This window comes from Peromyscus eremicus, chromosome 16_21 (genome assembly GCF_949786415.1).
Source record: "Peromyscus eremicus chromosome 16_21, PerEre_H2_v1, whole genome shotgun sequence".
In the NCBI taxonomy this organism is placed as follows: Eukaryota; Metazoa; Chordata; class Mammalia; order Rodentia; family Cricetidae; genus Peromyscus; species Peromyscus eremicus.
In genome coordinates, this window is record NC_081432.1 from 48,349,557 (window position 1) to 48,369,157 (window position 19,601).

Here is a 19,601-nt window from a genome sequence, read left to right on the forward strand (position 1 = left end):
CAGATTGTGTTATGGAATATTTTATAACTATTTGTTTTTAAAATAACGTTTGGGATGTATTTTCCTCCATTTTGTTTGTTCACTATCTTACCTCATCAGCTATTTAAGGTTTATTTTATTACACTCGCATTAAGTGAAATGCTGCTCACTTTATTATAAATTCCAGTGAATATAGGCTTGCAGACCTTGGTTCCTCTAGCTTCATTATGCGTCATGAATGTCTTGCCTCTTTCAGCAATAAAGGAATTGACTCTAAATCAGGGAACTCTTAAGGTGCAATTCTTAACACTGTGTCTACACTTTAGCCCTTCTCAGTAGCTGAAGGTCCACTCCAATTCTATTCTGTTAGGTCTTGGCCACTCTGAGGCTTCACAATCACTCTCAAACCTAGAGCAAGCTCCACAGCCTCCAGGGAGCCTGAGACTGGTCTACTATGACGCTAATATTTCTACCACGCTGGTGCTCACAGTTTGAGTTTTATAATCTGCCTCCCTGGGAGCCTGTGAAAAGCCTGGTATATTGATTTCAGATGAGAATTACAAACAGAAACAAAAGTCAGAGTGAGCCCACAATGATGCTCTCTTCTAACAGAGATTAAATTCGAGTTAGACTCTGCTAGAGAGAACTCTTAGAAAGTTAAGAAGCATCATGATTAATGTTCCTCATATAATAAGTTCCTTAGAGTGGCAATAACTATTTAAATACACAATGTGTTTTCTAACAGAAATTGATTAAAATATGCCAGTGGCTTTAAGTGTCTAGATGGACTAGCTAATGACTTCAAGAGTTCTTAACTAATCTTACCTTCATATTCCCTTATGATAAATTAAGTGGGTGCTCTCTAAATAATATTGTTGCCTTCTCATATGCAACTGTGAACTTGGAGACCAAGTAAAAACATGCCAAAATAAACTTGAAAAGAAGGCACAAATCCCAAAAAGTTTCTTGGAGTCAATTTCCCCATTTGTTCTCTTCTGTTACTAAGGTAGCATGAAAGGCAGCACACAGAAGCATGGGAAACAGAGAGTTAACATGAATTGCCACTCGTTAAGACTACAAATATCTATCAGACAGCATCTTTTTTTCGAATAACCAGATCTGCCAAGCATGTTACAGTTCTTTGGATAACCTTCTAAGTACCATTTGAGCACGTGTATTAATATACAGTATTATAACCAGCCAATTTGTATTTAATATTTGCTGAGACATTGGTACTTAATGTTTGGCATCACAAGTTCACTAAAACAACTTAAGTACATAACTTAAAAGTATGTACTTAAACGATAACCTATAAGTCTTAAGCACAAATATTATCTTACAGTTTTAAGATTGTATATGGCCATTTTCCATTTCCAAAATAAGTAACTCACTAACATTTCGTTTTTAGTGCTGTTTTTATACTCCCTTTCCCAGGGTTACCAACATGTTTAAAAGTAATTCTCTTGATATTTGGGATTATTTGTGTCATGAGATATTTTCCACCAATATTGGTTCACTTTAAACCTGGAGATTTTATACCTCAGAAACATTATGATATCTGCAAAATTAAATAATTCAATCGCAAGTGATCTCCAAAGCAGGGATTAAAATTAAGCACATTTGGGGTCAGATCTAATAATGTTTAAGGATAGCAATATTGGTTCAACCAGCTTGAAATATAAAGTATTTCACGTCGGTCACCAAACGATATGACCACTCATTCATACTTTTCTGACATACAGAAGATAATTACCCAAAATCCATCAGCAAATTTATGTGCTCAGACTGGAAAATGATTTTCATACTTCTTAACTAACCTGTTCGCTATCTGGAGTAAACATCAAATCATACTGCCACGGGAGCCCTGAGTAGAAATAAACCAGAAATCATTTGCTCTTGACTAATGTGCCCGTTTCTGAGCAACTTCAATTACCTACACATTCCCCTCTTGACACGTTCTCTGATGGACACTACCCAACTTTTAAAACCACATCGAAGGAGATGTGGAGATCTCTGTTCTGCTGGGGATGCATCCCAGGTCTGCCTGGGTTTAGCAGCTGTCTTTCATGGAGAGCATTCACTAGGCACTTTTCTTTGCAGGTTTTTCGTCAAATATTAGTGCTTCTGTAAACGTTTTATTTAACTGAAATAGACAATGGGTTGGTTGTTCCTGCCATTTGGGATGTGCTAGTTTGCATAAGCTATCTGTAAGTGGCTGTCCCCAACATTATTTATTGTATCTTGTGGATCTTGTTGTACAGCCTGGATATGTATCAGGTTTGTGTAACAGTTGGGTGAACTGATATTTGAAATTTTATTATTTTTATTTCTTATGAATATGATGTTATAGGATTGAAGAACATGTTTAATTGCTTCATTTTTCTTTCCCTGTATTTGATTATGTCACTCCAATTAAAATAAAAGCACTTTGATGGAAAGATCATTTCTTTGCCTGTTTGTGTCATAGCTCTAGAAAGTACATACCATTTTTACATAATATGCCATAGAGAACTGTAACAGATGCCTCCACTTCTAAAAACTATCTTCCAAAGAGGAGGAAGGATAATCTAGTCTATGTAACCAAATTGTAACTTTTCTCTTTAAGAGGGACTCACGGGGCTGGAGAGATGGCTCAGCAGTTAAGAGCACTGGCTAGTCTTTCAGAGAACCGGAGTTCAATTCCCAGTACCCATATGGCAGCTCACACTTGTCTGTAACTCCAGTTCCAGAAGACCCAAAGCCCTCACACAGACATACATGCAGGCCAAACACCAATGCACATAAAATTTCAAAAAAAAAGAAGGATTCATAATAGATGCACAGAACTACATGCTAGAAACAATGTAAAGAAATCCCATAATACAGATTTCATGTTTGCTTTAACCAAACAACTCATATATAAAAAATCCACATGAGACACATTTGACATAAAAATACCATAGGAACCTACTCTTCTTTGATCTGAGTTTCATAAACTAACTGAGGAAACTGACCGTGGACCTATTGTCTCTGTATGGGACAAGTCTCAAAGATGCAGTGTGACACAGTAAATACATTAGCTCTGGTTGGTAGTTCCAGTACATGTTGATGGAATAGCAAGCCAATGTGTTCATGTAAACAGTGATAAAGCACTTGAATGGTCAGGAAATACCGATTGTTAAGAATATAAACTTTTTAAAAGGGAGAGGTGGGCTCTAATACACTAATATTGGGGGTGTTAACCTCATTTTCCGCAATGGGCAGATCATTCAGACAGTTTGCAAAAGAAAACTATCTAAACCGAATCATACTAGACTCAACAGACACTTACAGAACATTCCAACCAGTGGTAGGAGAAAAGACATTGTTTAGTTTTTATATTTAAAGCATATTCACTGTGCTTTGTGTTTGGTTTTATGTAGATAATCTTGTCCAGTGTAGGATGACATATCCACCCCTCACCGTTTCTGCCCTTTAGTCCTTCTCTTCACTTCCCCAGCTCATGGACGGCCCTCCCCTCCTCTCCCTCTTGCTTTCACATCATATGTATACATACATATAAATGTATATAAATATATATATACATACATATATATAAAGATGATTTTATGGACCTATAAAAAGTCCTAGGACCCACAAGAGAGAAAACAGGATATTTTTATTTCTACATCTCATTTACATTACTTAATATGATCTCCAGCTATATCCATTTTCCAGAAAATGACATCATTAACTTTTTCTTTATGACTCAATAAAACTACATTCTATATATACTTCACATTTCACATTTTTTTTATCTGTTCCCCTGTTGGCAGACACCTAGACAGATTCTCCAATTTGGTTATTGTGAATACTGTTGCTTAACAAACAGGGATCTGTAGTTGTTTCTTACATACCATCTCTGTGGTATGTTGACTGGTACACCCAGAAGTATTAAACCTGGGTCACATGGTTGCTCTACGCGTAGGTTTTAAAGACACTGCTATACTGAATTCCACAGTGGCTAAGCTAATTTACATTTGGATCAGCAGTGTATAAGAATTCATCCTTCCCCACATCCTCCCTAGCATTTGCTGCTAGGTTGTTTTGTTTTAATTTTTTCTTTTCGTTAAGAGTGACTGGGAGGAGATGGAATCTTCATGTAGTTAATTTTCATTTCCTTGATTGCAAAAGTTGTTGAATATTTTTCATATCTCTTAAAATTTGGAGGGGAATAGTGTACCATGCATTTTCGACATATTCACCTCCCCTCCCCCAAACCCTACCTACCTACCCAACTTTGTGTCCTCATTTTTAAAAAAACACGTCAAATCCAATTTGTGCCAACTGTATACTCTTGGGTTTGTGGCCATCCACTGGAACATGGTCTACCTACCTTCAAGGACCACTCCCTCAAAGAAAACTGACTCTCCCTTTCTCATAGCTCTTCAGCTAGAGGTGGGATTTTGTGCCCACATCCCTTCTCCATACTGGGAGTTTTCTCTAGACTGAGCTTGAGCGGGTCTTGTATATTCCATCACAGCTGCCGAGTTCATATGTGCAGATGCTCCGTTCTGTCCAGACAAGTATTCCATTCGAGTCAGCCACCGCTTCAGACTCTTAAAATACTTCTCCCTCTCTCCTGCAATGGTCCCCTAGTGTTTATGGCCATCTTTGGGGATTGGATAGTTCCTGGCCCCTCGAGTATGTCAGCATGGTTTACATAAACATGTTGTTTTTCTATTTTTATTACTATCTAAAAATACCTTTTGAAAACTGTCAATTCATTTCATCAGAACATTGATTGGCTGGCTGATCGAATGGTTGGGGGGGGTTGGCATTTAGTTCTTTGAGTTCTTTATATATTCTAGAAATTAATCCTCTGTCAGTTATGTAGCTAGCAAAGATTTCCCCTATGCTTTGGGCTATCTAATTACCCAAATGATCGTCGCCTTTGCTGTTCAAAAGCTTTTTTTTTTTTAAAGATTTATTTATTATGTATACAGTGTTCTGCCTGCATATGTCCCTGCAGGCCAGAAGAGGGCACCAGATTTCATTATAGATGGTTGTGAGCTACCATGTGGGTGCTGGGAATTGAACTCAAGACCTCTGGAAGAGCTGCCAGTGCCCTTAACCTCTGAGCCATCTCTCCAGCCCTCAAAAGCTTTTTTAATTTCATGTAATTCATTTTGTCAAGTCTTGACTTTATTTCTTGAGCTATTGCCGTTCTTTTCAGAAAGTCCTTGTGTACTCCTGTCTGTTGGAGTCTCTTCACTATATTTTATTTAAATAGTTTCAAATTTTCAGGCCTTAAAGTATTTTATATATCCTAGATTGATTTTTGCACATTTGTGAAGGACCTCATTTCATTCTCCTACACATGCTAGACACTTTTCCCACTACTATTTACTAAAAAGGCCATCTTTTCTCCAATGTATTTTTTGGCATCTTTGTCATAAAAATAAAATAAAAACAAAAAACCCTGAGTGTCTCGGTTTAATTCTGTGCCCTTGTTGTATTCCACCGATACATGTGCTGCTGTGCGGCAGACCCATGCTGACTTGGTTGCTGTTGTTCGGTAGTGTAAGTCACAATCGGCTAGTGTGGTGCCTGCCACAATAATCTTCTTGCTTGCAATTACTTTGGCTGTCTGTAGTCCTTCATGAATCTATATAAATTTTAGGACTTTTTCCAGGTTCTGTGAAGAATGTTACTGAAATTTTTGAAGGATCACACTGGATCTAGAACTCACTTTTGGTAATATAGCCATTTTCACTATATTACTTTTACCAATCTGTAAGCATGGAAAGGTTTCCCACATTCTAGTGTTCTTATTCTTTCTCTAGTGTCTTGATATTTTCCTTGTAGAGGGCTGTCACACCCTTAGTTAGGGTCATTCCTATTTATTTTTTGCACTATAGTGAAAGATTGTTTTCCTGACTTTTTTTTTCTCTGTGTGTTCATTATCAGTATGTTAGAAAGTTCCTTACTTTGAATCCTGCTACTTCACTGAAGGTTTGCTGATTCTAAGGGTTTTCTGGTGGGCTCTTGAGTTTATTATACATAAAATCATATCATCTACAAATAGGGATAATTTTATTCCTTCCTTTTCTATTTGTTTGTGCAAATTGCTTCTCCAATAAATGAGTGAGATCCAGAATATGTAGGAAACTAAACTGAACAAGACAAATATCCAATTTTAAAATTGCCAAAGAATACAGATACTTCTCAAAAGAAGTCAAGTCATATAAATAACCAGCAAGTGCATGAAACAAACCTCAGGGATCAGTAGAGAATGTGAAACAAGCCACAATCCAACTGTACTTCGATGGCTATCATAAAAGACAAACTAACAAATGGTAGCAAGTAGGTAGAGAAAAGAGAAGTCCTAAAAACTAGTAGTGAGATTGTAATAGAGTCATTATGAAAAACAGTGTGGAGATTCAAAAATATAAAAAACAATACAAGTACAAATAACATAAAATTCAACCACCGTGTGTCTATGTATATATATTTATATATATTTATATATATTATATATATATTATATATATATATTGTGTGTCTATTTAATATATATATATATAAAAGAAGATTAAATCATTTTAACAACAAACTCCTGTCCATTAGTAACAAACACTCCATGTCTACTGCAGCAGCACTATGCAATAGCCAAACTATGGAACCAACATCTGTGCCCTTCAGTGGCTGAATTAACAAAGAAATGTGTCTTTGTATGTTCGGGCACAAAAACAATGGTGTCTTACTGACAGGAATATGAATGGATGTAGTGACATGGAAAAACAAATGGCACACGTTCTTGCCGTTCTGTGGAAACTAGAATGGAATTGTGGTCCCTGGAGACTGGAGTGTGAAGAACGGAGATAGAATGGGAAGGAGTTTCATACAGGGCATTGAAACCCAGACTGGAGGAATTAGAGTTCATCTTTAACATATCAGGGTAACTACCAGGTGAAGTCATCTATGATGAATTTCAAAATGACTAAAGCACACAATTCCCAACACATAGACCATAATAATTGAAGAAATGAAAATGGAGTATTGCCCTGATTTAATTATTATACATTGTACACACGTATTTAATTATCATAATGTAACCCTAAACTATCTAAATTTTTAAAAGTATGTGGTGCCTTAGGTAACTTGCTTTGTAAAACTAATAAAAAGTGGTAAGTCATTTTTGTATCAATGAGGCTCCAAAAGGGAGCTAGCAACTTCTGAAATGAAGGTGTGGTCCTAACTTAGAAACCAAAGCTAGATTTATAGAGCTCTGTGAACTCTCTGAAATACTGTACAAAGTGCACGCACATTCTTCTAAGGGAAGTGAATTTATAGTTTTCATTAGAATTTCAAAGAAATCCATTAAGTCTCTCAGCACACACACACACACACACACACACACACACACACACACAATCTGTCACAGGATAACCCTATGGACCAGTAGGAATGTTTCAGATTTCTCTGGTTGGAATAAACCAATAATATAAATACATTTTTAGAAGTAGCAATACATCAAAATTTTAATGTATATAAACAAGTTCAGTTAACACTTAACCACATTTAACATGACTATTTCTTTAGAAACATACAAAAGATTGTGAAACCATGTTTATTTGTTCTTTGGTACAATCAGAGATGTTACCTCAAACTTTTAAAATAAATAATGTCAGCAATAAAATGTATGCATGCCAGGGTATTAAAATTACTTCTTTGCTTTCACATAGGAGATCTTAAAATATGAATGGGTTTGGGATACAGTACATACAAGTCACAAATTCAGAATAAAGATGGAAACCACTGTATGATGGAAAGAGATCACGTCTGTGACAAATCCCGGATGGAGATTTTAAGCACCAATTTTATTGAACGTAGTGGGGTTTCTTCCTTACTCTCCTAGTAATACTTGATATAACTGAATTAATAATCCAAGAGCAGTATCTAGATTGAAATGAAGATAACTACAGCAACCGAGGTAAACTGGACAGTTGTTTTTGTTTGTTGGCACAGTGGCCCACAATAAATCACATACTTATTTATAACACACTAAAGTTCAAGATCCTGGGAAGAAGAGCATAAATTTGGCTAGAGGGAATTTGATTTTTGTCTGATGACTCCTCTGTCTTCCTCTCATGGATAAGGAACAAGACTCACTGAATAGCACCGTTGTTCTAAATCTGATTGTCAAGTAGGACTTGTGGAATCACATTGAAGATGAAACCTTTTAGTCTTAGCCCGGCTTTGGATGTTATTTCTCCTCCATGCTCCTCTACCAGGTACAGAGTAGAGGGCCTGTAATGCTAAGGGTTTCACTTCTCAGGCCCTTTGCTAAATGCTCGTTGACCAGCCTGCAGGGTGCAAGAGGCTGGCTCACAGAAACCAGGAGGGCCTGGAGGACCTGGGGGTCCAGGCACACCAGGAATTCCTGCCACTCCTGGGGGCCCTTGCTCTCCATCTCGGCCATTCTTCCCATAGCTGGCAGGGCCTGGATCACCTGAAACAGATAAAAAAAACCCATACATGTGATCAAGCTGTTGATTAGCAGGAGATACTAGACCGAACAGCCTAGCAGTGTGCAACAAGATGCTTAGCAAATGCCCTTGGAGATCCCGCATGATGATGAGATGGGGAACCCCACTGGTGGATGTGGGATTCACGGAAATCAAAGGCAGAAAGGGATTTCCATGTATGTCTCTCACATTTCCATCATGGTGGCCTCTAGCTAAATATGTCTACTGAGTACTGAAATGTGGCTGGCCCAAACTTAGGTGAACCACAGGCATAAAATAAAGCTGAAATCTGAAGGTTTACCATGGAAAAGGCATAAAATATTTTATTAACAAATTTTAGACTTACTACCTGCTACAATAATATTTTGAACCTAGTGGGCTAAATAAATGCCACAGGATTCTCTCAATTTATAATGTGGTTATGTTGAGAACATAGTTAAGTAAAAAATGCACCCAACCTTCCAAACATCACGACTTAGCAACCCAGCACACTGCAGGGTAGCAGGTCTTTTCATTAGTGAATGCATAGCCAACTTTGTGCCTCCTGGCATCAAGGTAGAATATCATAGCATGTATCACTAATTCCATAAAAAGATCAAAATTCAGAAACTTTAAGTGAAGTTTCTACAAAATTTGTCTCCCTTCATGTCATCACAAAGTGGAAAAATCTGAGGCTAATCATCTTACGTCAGGGACTAGCTGTATTATTAAAGTTAATTTCACTTGACTCTGCACCTTGGCTACTGGAAGATTCAAAATCACACGTGCTGTGCTGACTTATGGCTCACATTGTCTTTCTCATGGGCAGTATTAATTTCTAGTAGTGATCCATACCCAGACAAAGATAAGCATAAATAAGAAATTAAATACACACGGACTTTTAGGACAAATGGTTTTAAGTTTTAACTCTGCCATTTTAGAACCATTAGAATCCGCAAAAAAAAAAAAAATAAATCTCTGATGTCATCATCCACAAAATGGGATGATGTGTTTGTTATCGTTAATTTCTGTGAGTGACAGCATCAGTTAAATGGGGACTGTCTCAGTTATTAAATATTATTTATTAATGTCCTTTAGAGGACCACACCATGCTGCCTACAAAAAAAAATTCTATAATCTTACCCTGACATGAGTTTCACCACAGAGAGTTCCTTGTGGACATTTCTTTTGTCATGTTTGCCCAGTAGGGCACATAATCTGAGACACAGTGCCCACAACCAAGAGGACTTTCTATTGAATGTGTCCCCCTTTGCCTCAGTAATGCTTTCATCCTGTTACCACAAAAGCGATCGTAAGAAAGCTGTGTAGAAGCAGCTGCATCTGCTAGGACATTCTTGTTATAGGGATCCTTATCCATCTCAGCTCCCTTATCTTAGGCACTCACTCTGTGGAGAAGCTGAAAGCCAAATCTTCACATCCAATTACTCTCCTGCTTTTTCCAGGGTCTTCAGTCTTTTTTTTTTTTTTCCTATTTTAGTGGTCTAATTACATACATCTTACTGGAATGACCTAGTCATATTTAATGGTACTATTATTACATATCTCACATAGTTTGAAGTAAAGGTGGGTGGGAGACCCTGTTGTACACACATCTTATTCTCCTGTGTGTTTTACATCAAGCCCTGCACAAAGCAGTGTTAGAGGGCAAACCATTAGCAAGATTTAAGGGAGAATAATTATCTTCGAATTATGCATCTCGAGGCTGTAGTTAAGCAGAAATGTGTTATTTCCAATAAATTATCTCATAGGCTTTTATCCAACTATAAGTTGAGATGAAGCAGGTGATTATGCATTTCCTCTAATGGCAGAAAGGCTTTTCCTCATCTACAGCATCTGTAGATAAGGCTGTCACTACCGCTCCTGCAGCAGAGACCTCTCCATCCCCTGACATTAGAGACAGTTAGAGGTTAAGTTGATTATTTTTTTAGTTTAAAAAATAGGCCTCGTCTAACTACATATAAAAGATGATTTTCGTGGACCTTATCAATAGCAATGGCCCACTGAAATACGTCAAATCTGTCCATCAAAACCAGGAGAAAATGACCGTGCTCACAGAAGAAGTCAAAGTCCAAAGACAATGGGGTGGCTAGGCAGGTAGCATAGATAAGGCCAACCTCTAGGCAGGTAGGGTAGATTAGGCCAACCTCTAGGCAGGTAGGGTAGATTAGGCCAACCTCTAGGCAGGTAGGGTAGATTAGGCCAACCTCTAGGCAGGTAGGGTAGATTAGGCCAACCTCTAGGCAGGTAGAGTAGATTAGGCCAACCTCTAGGCAGGTAGGGTAGATTAGGCCAATCTCTAGGCAGGTAGGGTAGATTAGGCCAACCTCTAGGCAGGTAGGGTAGATTAGGCCAACCTCTAGGCAGGTAGGGTAGATAAGGCCAACCTCTAGGCAGATAGGGTAGATTAGGCCAATCTCTAGGCAGGTAGGGTAGATTAGGCCAACCTCTAGGCAGGTAAGGTAGATTAGGCCAACCTCTAGGCAGGTAGGGTAGATTAGGCCAACCTCTAGGCAGGTAGGGTAGATTAGGCCAACCTCCAGGCAGGTAGGGTAGATAAGGCCAACCTCTAGACAGGTAGCGTAGATAAGGCCAACCTCTAGGCAGGTAGGGTAGATTAGGCCAACCTCTAGGCAGGTAGTGTAGATTAGGCCACCTCTAGGCAGGTAGTGTAGATTAGGCCACCTCTAGGCAGGCCAAATCTTATTTGTAAAAATGGCTGTATCAGCACATAGGCATGCTCATTAGTTTACATATTATCTGTGGTTGTTTTTGGAAGACAAAGCCATGGCTGAGTGGCTGTCACAGAGACCCCCACACTCAAAGCCAAGAACTGTAACCCTGTAGAGAGAAGAATTCTTGGCAACAAATGTCATCAACCGACAGGCCTAGATTAGGAAATGTCCCACTGTCTTTACTAAAAGAAAATAAATAATAGGAGCGTAATGAAAAGGACTAGTGTTCTGTGCCCATTTGGGGGCACACCAGAGGGGAGTGACTGAGTGGTCACTGGAGGATGGATGCCCCCAGCACCGCTCCTGCTAGCAGCTACCACAGGGAACACCAGCCAGTGATTCAAATCAGACCTTCCCATTTTTGGTGTAAGCAACTGTTTCAAATTTTTACTTCAAGTTAGTAAAATAGTCCCCTCCCTGAGACGTTAAAGGGAATTTGTTCAGCCAGATGCGATGGCCCATGCCTTTAATCCAAGCATGTGGGAGGCAGAGGCAGGTGGATCTCTATGAATTTGAGCAGCATGCTCAACATAGAGAGTTCAAGGCCAGTCAGGAATGCAGAGTAAGACCCTGCCTCAAACAAACAAACAATAACAAAACCAGAGAGATTCTTACTTACATTTTCACACATAGTTTCCCAGCTAACACACTGGGAGTGGTGTGAAGATCTTTACTCTGTGGATTAGGTTGGCCTCACTCACTACGTAGCCCAGGCTGGCCTCAACCTTCCACCTCTGCCTCCCAAGCGCTAGGATTCCAGGCAGGAGCTACCAGGCCTGGCTCTGATCCAACACATCTTAAGGGACATGGGCATTTTATTTTGGTTTGTTTTGACTTGCTGAGTTTATTCAAATTTCTTCTTGACCTTTGAGGGTAGAGTTGGTGACACTGTCCTTTCTATCCTTGACTCACCTTAGGAGATGCAGAGTTAACCCTAGTCAGCCTTCAGCAAGGGCACCAACAATGTACACTACACCCTTGGTAGCTCTGGATGATGTCATCATCACCAGCATCGCCAGCACGCTACAGTGACCTCCCCTCACATTGCATACGCTACGTTCATTGTTGACCTCATTTCCCTTCTATGGAAACAGAGTTAAGAAGGCTAGTCTCCAGATCACAGAGCTAGAAAACACTGTGGTTAGCGATAAGGACCCGTTACCAGTACTCTAGCTGAACTAACCTCCCATCAATAATGATTGATCAACTCTCCTGAGGTTATGTGTGTGGTGGTGGTGATGCTGGTGGTGAATGTTTTGGGTCTGAATTGACTAGGAAATAAAAAAGAGACCCAATAACAAAAATTTAGGATTGATTTTTGGTTTTAGGTCTCTATTATAAGAAACTACAATATTTTATGGGTTTTGCCCTGTGTTCATGCTTCGGGTCGGGTAACAGCCTTACCATAATTAAGCTCATCAGTTTCTTGGGAGCCTTAACTCCACAGTTACACCCTCCAGGATGCTCTAGACTTGTGGAGAGGTGACATTATATTACAGTTGGAGATGATGCACTGTAACTGCTCACAAAGTGGACACCAATGCTTGGTTCAGCAGCTACGGTAGTGTCCATCTGAAGCCCTATGTGGGCTAAGAAGAGACAACCAGGGTCTGAAGACTCCCTCACCCCTCGACAAATGCCTTGCCCAGCCTGTGGGTCTGTTGACTCCACCAACTACCTAGTGACTACTTGGCTCTCTGAAAAATCAATGGCCACACTGACAAAAGTTTTCATGATTTTAAAAAGAAATCTATTAAATGTGTAGGTCATTCTCTGTGCAGACACTAGAGGGCAGGCATGTTACACGGATGGAGGAGGAGCCTTTTCCCCAACGCTTTACAAAAATGAAAGTGTGTACACACAAACGAAGGGAAAGACATGCAAGTGATTGTCAATTAAATGGACAATCTGATGATGAATGGGACGGCTATTTAATCTTTGGGGGATTTACCCCGAAGTTACATTTTTTTGTTTTGTTTTGTTTTTTTATGCTGAGCTTATTTCTGTGGTATTTCACAAGATTCTTCATTTATTTCTTTCCCTAGTGAGTTTGAATGCACAGAGAAGTCAGGATTTATTATTAAATATTTTTCCTTGAAATGCTCTGAGTGCTGAGCTACTGGTCACACATGGGCAGTTCAGTGGCAGCAGGCAGGCAGGGATGTCCCTTAATGAGATGACCTAACTCAGCAACAGCCCTAGCTGGCTCTGCTGAGAGAATGAAGAAGAGGAGATTAAAGGCCCAGGGCTCATTTTTGAGATCTGCACAGCTCTGGGAGAAAGGCAGGAAAATACGAGGTTGGGGACACACTCGCATCAGGTAACTATGGTGACAAAGAGAACTAATCACATTGGAAAAACCTGTCATTTTGTCTTTTACATGAACCTAGACTCAGGAAGCACAAATATTTCCCTCTACCACTTACAACTGGAGATACCTTTGCCAGGGTGTGTGACCTGGGCCAGTCTGTAGTGTGGGGCTTAGCAAGGCCCTGCTCTGTGCGCTTTACATGTATCTGCATGTGCGGATTTTCTCCTAGATGAGCCCATAAGGGAGGATGGTTCTGGCTCCTGTCCATAAGAAGGAATGGAGAGCAGAGGTCACTGGAAACAAGAGTAGGGCCCACAAGTCCTAGGAGCCTGCACTCAGGGCTATAGCCTTTAAATATGTGTCCCTTCTAGTTCAACTATAACAAACTATATAGCATACGTCTGCCTTTAAATAACAAGGCACTATAGCCAAAATCATCATCAACGTGACAATAATGACACATGGCCTCTATTATGCAATGTCACACAGAACGTGTAATGCTTAACACTGAACAAACTGAGAGACTCTGCTGTGAAGGGAAACAGAGAGAAGACAGGGACTCGAACAACCGATAGATGTCGAAGGTACTTAGTACAGTTTTTAAATACTAGGTATGTTTGCACAAATAATGATGAAATGATCTTTTTCCACTCAGTAGGCTTTAAATCCCAGACCCTCCAATAGTGACACCCAAGAAGGGTTCTTTAATGAAGACCATCCCAGAAACCCACAACTGAACACAATGCACAGATTAACCGATCATGGGGGCCCCAGCCACAAATGGATATGTCTACATTACAGCTCCTGGATCTATGGTTCAGGGAACATGGAGGAAGAGAGTGTGGAAAGACAGTGAGGGCCAGAACACCAGGAAGTCGTCTGTGAAACTGTCTCCTGGAGATGGTTCCATAAACAAGACTGTAACGATGACAGTACCAATGGACATGTTAGTGTGGAAGGAGGAATTTTCTCCGGGTCCCACACCTAGACAAAGAACTATAGGCAACTAATGACTGCTGGGAATTACTCTCTCCCTCTGAGGAGACCCTTATAGGTTGTCCAATGCAGACTAGTTAGCCCTTAAACCATATATGTATATATATATATATATATATATATATATATATATATATATATATATATATATCACCGACAGACTCAGCAGATTGTATTAACATGTGCATAGGTATCCATGTGTATGTGAGTGTGTATAACAATTATAATCACAAAAACAGAGGCTATCAATGATAGTCACAGTAGATATGAGAGGGATTACACGAAGAGAACCTGGGGAGGTTGGACGGAGGAAAGGAAGGGGAAAAAAACGATATAATTCTAATTCAGTTGAAAACATACTTTAAAAATGAAATGTAAAAATTAAGGCTGGGTGGTGGTGGTGGCGCATGCCTTTAATCCCAACACTCAGGAGGCAGAGCCAGGCGGATCTCTGAGTTCGAGGCCAGCCTGGTCTACAGAGCGAGATCCAGGACAGGTACCAAAACTACACAGAAAAACCCTGTCTCAGAAAAAAAAAAAATTAAGGCTTAAATGAAAGGGAGAGAGCAATATTAACTATATTTTTAATTAAAATGCATTAAAATTTTAAAAAATAAAAAAGTAAAGCTTTCAAGAGGGGATAGCAATATTTCCTTCAGGTAAAATGTGTACTGACCTAGAAGATTCCAGACAGGTTCCTGTGCAGAATTCTGTTGAGGTTTCCTCCAGATCACAAAGTTTTACTGGCGTTATATTTGGAAAGTACCAGAAAAACCACATACTAAGTTCTATTAGAAGATTTGTTTTTTTTAAAATTTCACCCTCTTGGTGGACAATTAACCAGTGAAATGGCCGTAGTGACCGACTCTCCACAGGAGTGGCCCAGAATTGAAGCACAGTATCACGAAAGGAGGGCCGGCGGCGTCTCAGGGGTCGGGCTAAGTGAGAGCAAGTTCCCCTGCTCCTGCCCACTAAGGACAGCGGGAGAAAAGGCTGCAAGGCCTTCACTAAGTTTCCGCTTTGCCCTTAGCTCCCCTCGTCAATGTCAGAAGCAAAACCGAACTAATGAAAGACATTCCTGGACCACTGTTACAGTCAGAAGCCGTCCTGAGCACTTCATGGGACTGCTTGTTTGTAATTCTCCAATTTACACTATCAGAATGACGTCCCTGCCTGGTATTTTGTAAGTAAGGAAAGCGGGGCACAGAGAGAAACTAATGGGCCCAGTGCCGGCCGGCCGTGAGGTTAAGAAATGACAGTGGCCTGATTTGAACCCAGGGTTTCCGGATTGTGGGGCCTATGCTTGCAGGCAGGAAATCCCTTGTCAGGGACTTGTCTGATTCAATTAGCCAAATATATTCACAGGGCAGGGAAGAGAATGTGGGCCGGGCTGAACAACACAGGCCTGAACGGGCACCCTGGGGAGTGATCAATGCAGACCCTGTAGTCTACTGAAACACGCAGAGAGCCATCCAGCAGCAGAACGCCCCTCTCCAGGGGCTGTAATTTGGAAGTTTCGCCTATATTATTGAAAAAGGAATCTGAAGCTCAGAATTCACCAGATGATGTCACTGCCCCATCAAAGGAACCACGCCCTCCCCCAAGGAAAGCTGAGATGCAGGTAGGCGGAGATGGAGAAGATGGAAGAAAAGGAGAGATGGCCTGTGTAAAAGAAGGAGTAGACAGACAGCAAGGCAGCACTGGTTGGGAGAGCAGGCCGATTAAAGGGCGGAAAGAGAGCAGATCTTGAGAGTGAGTCTAGCTTTAAGCCCCTCGATGCCCACTGTTAAAGGGGCAGGACTCATGGTGAGAACTGTTTCCCTCTCTTCTAAACATCCATCAACAAACCCAAACTTTACTGCATGCTAAAGTCTTCTTTGAAGTCCAATTAGATTTTCCTTTTTCCAGCTATAAAAAAAATATTAACTTATAAAAACATCTGGACAGGCCCATGAATCACAGTTTTAGGTTGGCATTTGAGCTCTCTCCAAATGGCAATCCCCCTCCTATATTTTAATAAGAAAGCAATCCCTGAGAGCAATGAAATAGATAATTGGAAAGCAAGGATTTTTTTTTGCTATAATTATATAATTATAGTCATGATTAAATATGTAACCTCTGGCAGAATTACAAAATGGTAATTTCTTCTCCGAAATTTCCCTAAACTACATTTTCCAAATCCGTGACTAAAACAGGCAACATCTACCTTCTTTTCCTTCCCTGCCGCCTCTCTGTCCTTCACTTCCCCCTGTTACAATGAACTAGATTCGGCAAACCTCCCCCAGCAATGCCTCAGCCACCACGCGGGGCCCGCTTGCACATGCTACCCACACCTGAGCTGAGCCAGCCTTCAGGTCCACAGTGGTTGGGTTTACAAGTCATTTCCCCAGGCGATGAGTACATTTCAGGCCAGACCCCAGCAACAGAACAGTCAGTGTCTAAAGAGAACACTGAATGCCCAGTGAGAGGATCCTGCTCCTTACAAAAACCTCTCTGTCACCTTGGGCCACAGACAGGGCTGTGATCTGCATCAGCCTGTGTGGAGGGAGCTCTTTGCAGCCCTAAGACGAAATTCTCTCAATGTTTGTTTTGGGCAGCATGGATTTCTGGAGGGCCTGGGTATTCGAAAGGAGAGCTTTTAAAATGAAATTTCAGTTACTCCTTGTATCACATGAATAGCTGAGGACATGGATTCCTTTTACAACTGCTCTGGATTTTGTAAAATGTCAGGGCCAGGGTTACAGCTTGATGGTGGAACACTTGCCTAGTAGTGTGTGACAGGCCCTGAGCTTGATCCCCAGCACCACAAACTAATAATAATGGTTAATAATTGCAATAAAATCACAAGAAATGCTCACCTGGGGCAGACGTGGATACAGTTTCACACATTGCAATTTTCATAGCAAATAGAGTATGAATGGACCTTGATACTATTTTCCTTAAAGCATATCTTTAAGAAATGAATAGTTCAAGCCTTGACATCTGTCTGCTCACAAGGAATGAAGACCTGATTTGCACATCATTGAATTCTTCATTAAAGCCAATTGTGAAACTCCGTGCCCTTATGCCCTCCATCATGCTCGCCTGATAAGCTTAAGTGGCTGAGCAGTGCTTCCTTTAAAATGCTGCTCAGCCCTTGTTCTACATTGACCCAGACTTCCACCCCTTCAGTCTACTGCAGAACTCACTTACCTGGGAGACCTGTAGCTCCAGGCAAACCCTTAGGACCTCGTCCTGGAGGCCCACGTTCTCCTTTTTCTCCCAAGTCACCTGCGTTTCATTAAAGAAATGTTAATGCTTCTGTGTGTCAATACATTTCTTTATTTTAAACTTTAAGCAAACACAAACTCATATAGCAAAAATCATGACGTGCCCAGAAGGCATGTTGTAATAGACATGCAGCAAGGCCAAAATCCTATCAACAGACCCAAGAAGAAGAAAAAGAAAATTCAAATGATTGATTTGTCATTTGACAAATGACATTTCACAAAACTGGATGTGCATTTTCAGTAAAGCACATGATAAGGTAAGAGTCAATGGATCCTTCCTTGATATGACCATATCTGTCTCCACCTTGGAAGCATGACTCTTGACAGGGGCCCTGACACCAGAAGAGCAAGAATGTTCTCTTGCTGCAATTGTACATCATTGGGTTTGAGGAATTAAAACCATTTCTATTTTTAGGTAAGAGGAACACATATTTTAAAGATGAGAATCAATTCAAAAACTGTTACAAATAATAAGTAAATTCAGTCATCTAACAGGATGCAAAATTAATATACAGAAATCAATCGTTTTCACATATACAAAGAGCCACCAGTTATGAGAAACGGCAAAGAAGTGCTCTTTATAGTAGCAATTAAAATACACAACAACTAGGCATGGACCTAATGGAAATGTTCAAGTAAAACATGAAGGAAATTGAGCATTTCTAATGGATACGAAAAGGCTTGAAACGTTGTTGTGCAGTGGAATGACAGCCCAATCAATGGTTGTCATTTCTCTTGTCGTTCATAAAGTGAATATTGATGACCATCCCATTTTTTGAAAGTATGCTTCAACCAGAGAAAATAATTCTGGTTTGTATTTTAAAAACCCCAGAAGCTGGATTAGCCAGAAACCTCATCCAAGGAAAGCAGCTTGAAGGAAATAATGCTACCAGTTATTAAACCAATTATAATGGTGTAGTACCTACCCTTGATACACAATGCCTTAATAAGTCCAAATATGCACAAGAAATTGATTTATAACAAAGATGATATCTTCTATTTTAATATTTCTTTTTATCATGTTTTATGTCTGTTTCTGTGTGTGTGCACGTGCACATATGTGTGGGTTGCTTGCAAACACCAGAAGAAGGCATAGAGTCCCCTAGAACTGTAGTTAAAGATTCATGTGAGTGTCCTTATGTGGGTGCTTGGAACTGAGCTTTGGTCCTCTTTAAGAACAGCATGCAAGGGCTCTTAACTTCTGAGCCATCTCTCCAGCCACAAAGGTGGCATCTTAAGTGGAAAACATTTAGCAAGTCATCAAATGTTTAGAAAAAGTGAGTAGCCCACTAGGGAAAAAAAAAAAACCTCTATCACATGATTACAAATAGATCAAATATAAAAGAATCACGAGAAAACATAGAGCTGGGGACATGGCTCAGTGGTTAAGAGCACTCTGTGTTCTTGCAGGGGACTCAGGTTCAGTTCCCAGAACCACATCAGGCACCTCACCTGTAACCTCCATTCCCAGGAGATCCAGAACTTTCTGTGGCCCCCACAGGCACCTTCATATACATGGTGCACATATACACAATCGGGTGCACACACACACACACACACACACACACACACACACACACACACAAACAATAAAAAGAAATTCTAAAAGAATGAGCAAACTCTGTGATTAGGCAGTCATGAAAAGAAAACAAAAATGGCTGTTAGTTACGTAGACGAGCACACCCCTGGATTCGCTTTCACAAATAAACACAAAGTTAAAAAGTGACAAAGATGTTTAGCCTATAAAATTAGCAAAAGTTCCAAGTTATATTAAACATAGCAAGGCTATAGAAAAACACAGAACCCCACATCGTTGAGGAAAGCA

General features: G+C 40.2%; 1 protein-coding gene across 1 annotated transcript in view; it reads right to left on the reverse strand.

The window, feature by feature from the left end:
- Nucleotides 1–7,797: 7,797 nt before the first annotated feature.
- Col9a1 (collagen type IX alpha 1 chain) overlaps nucleotides 7,798–19,601 on the reverse strand; it is an 85,677-nt gene continuing 73,873 nt past the window's right edge. The window contains exons 37-38 of the mRNA XM_059282248.1: nucleotides 17,700–17,777; nucleotides 7,798–8,452 (exon numbers count right to left, since the gene is read on the reverse strand). Coding sequence (XP_059138231.1) covers nucleotides 8,268–8,452; nucleotides 17,700–17,777 — 263 coding nt within the window. The 3' untranslated portion in view covers nucleotides 7,798–8,267. The remainder of the gene's footprint in view (nucleotides 8,453–17,699; nucleotides 17,778–19,601) is intronic.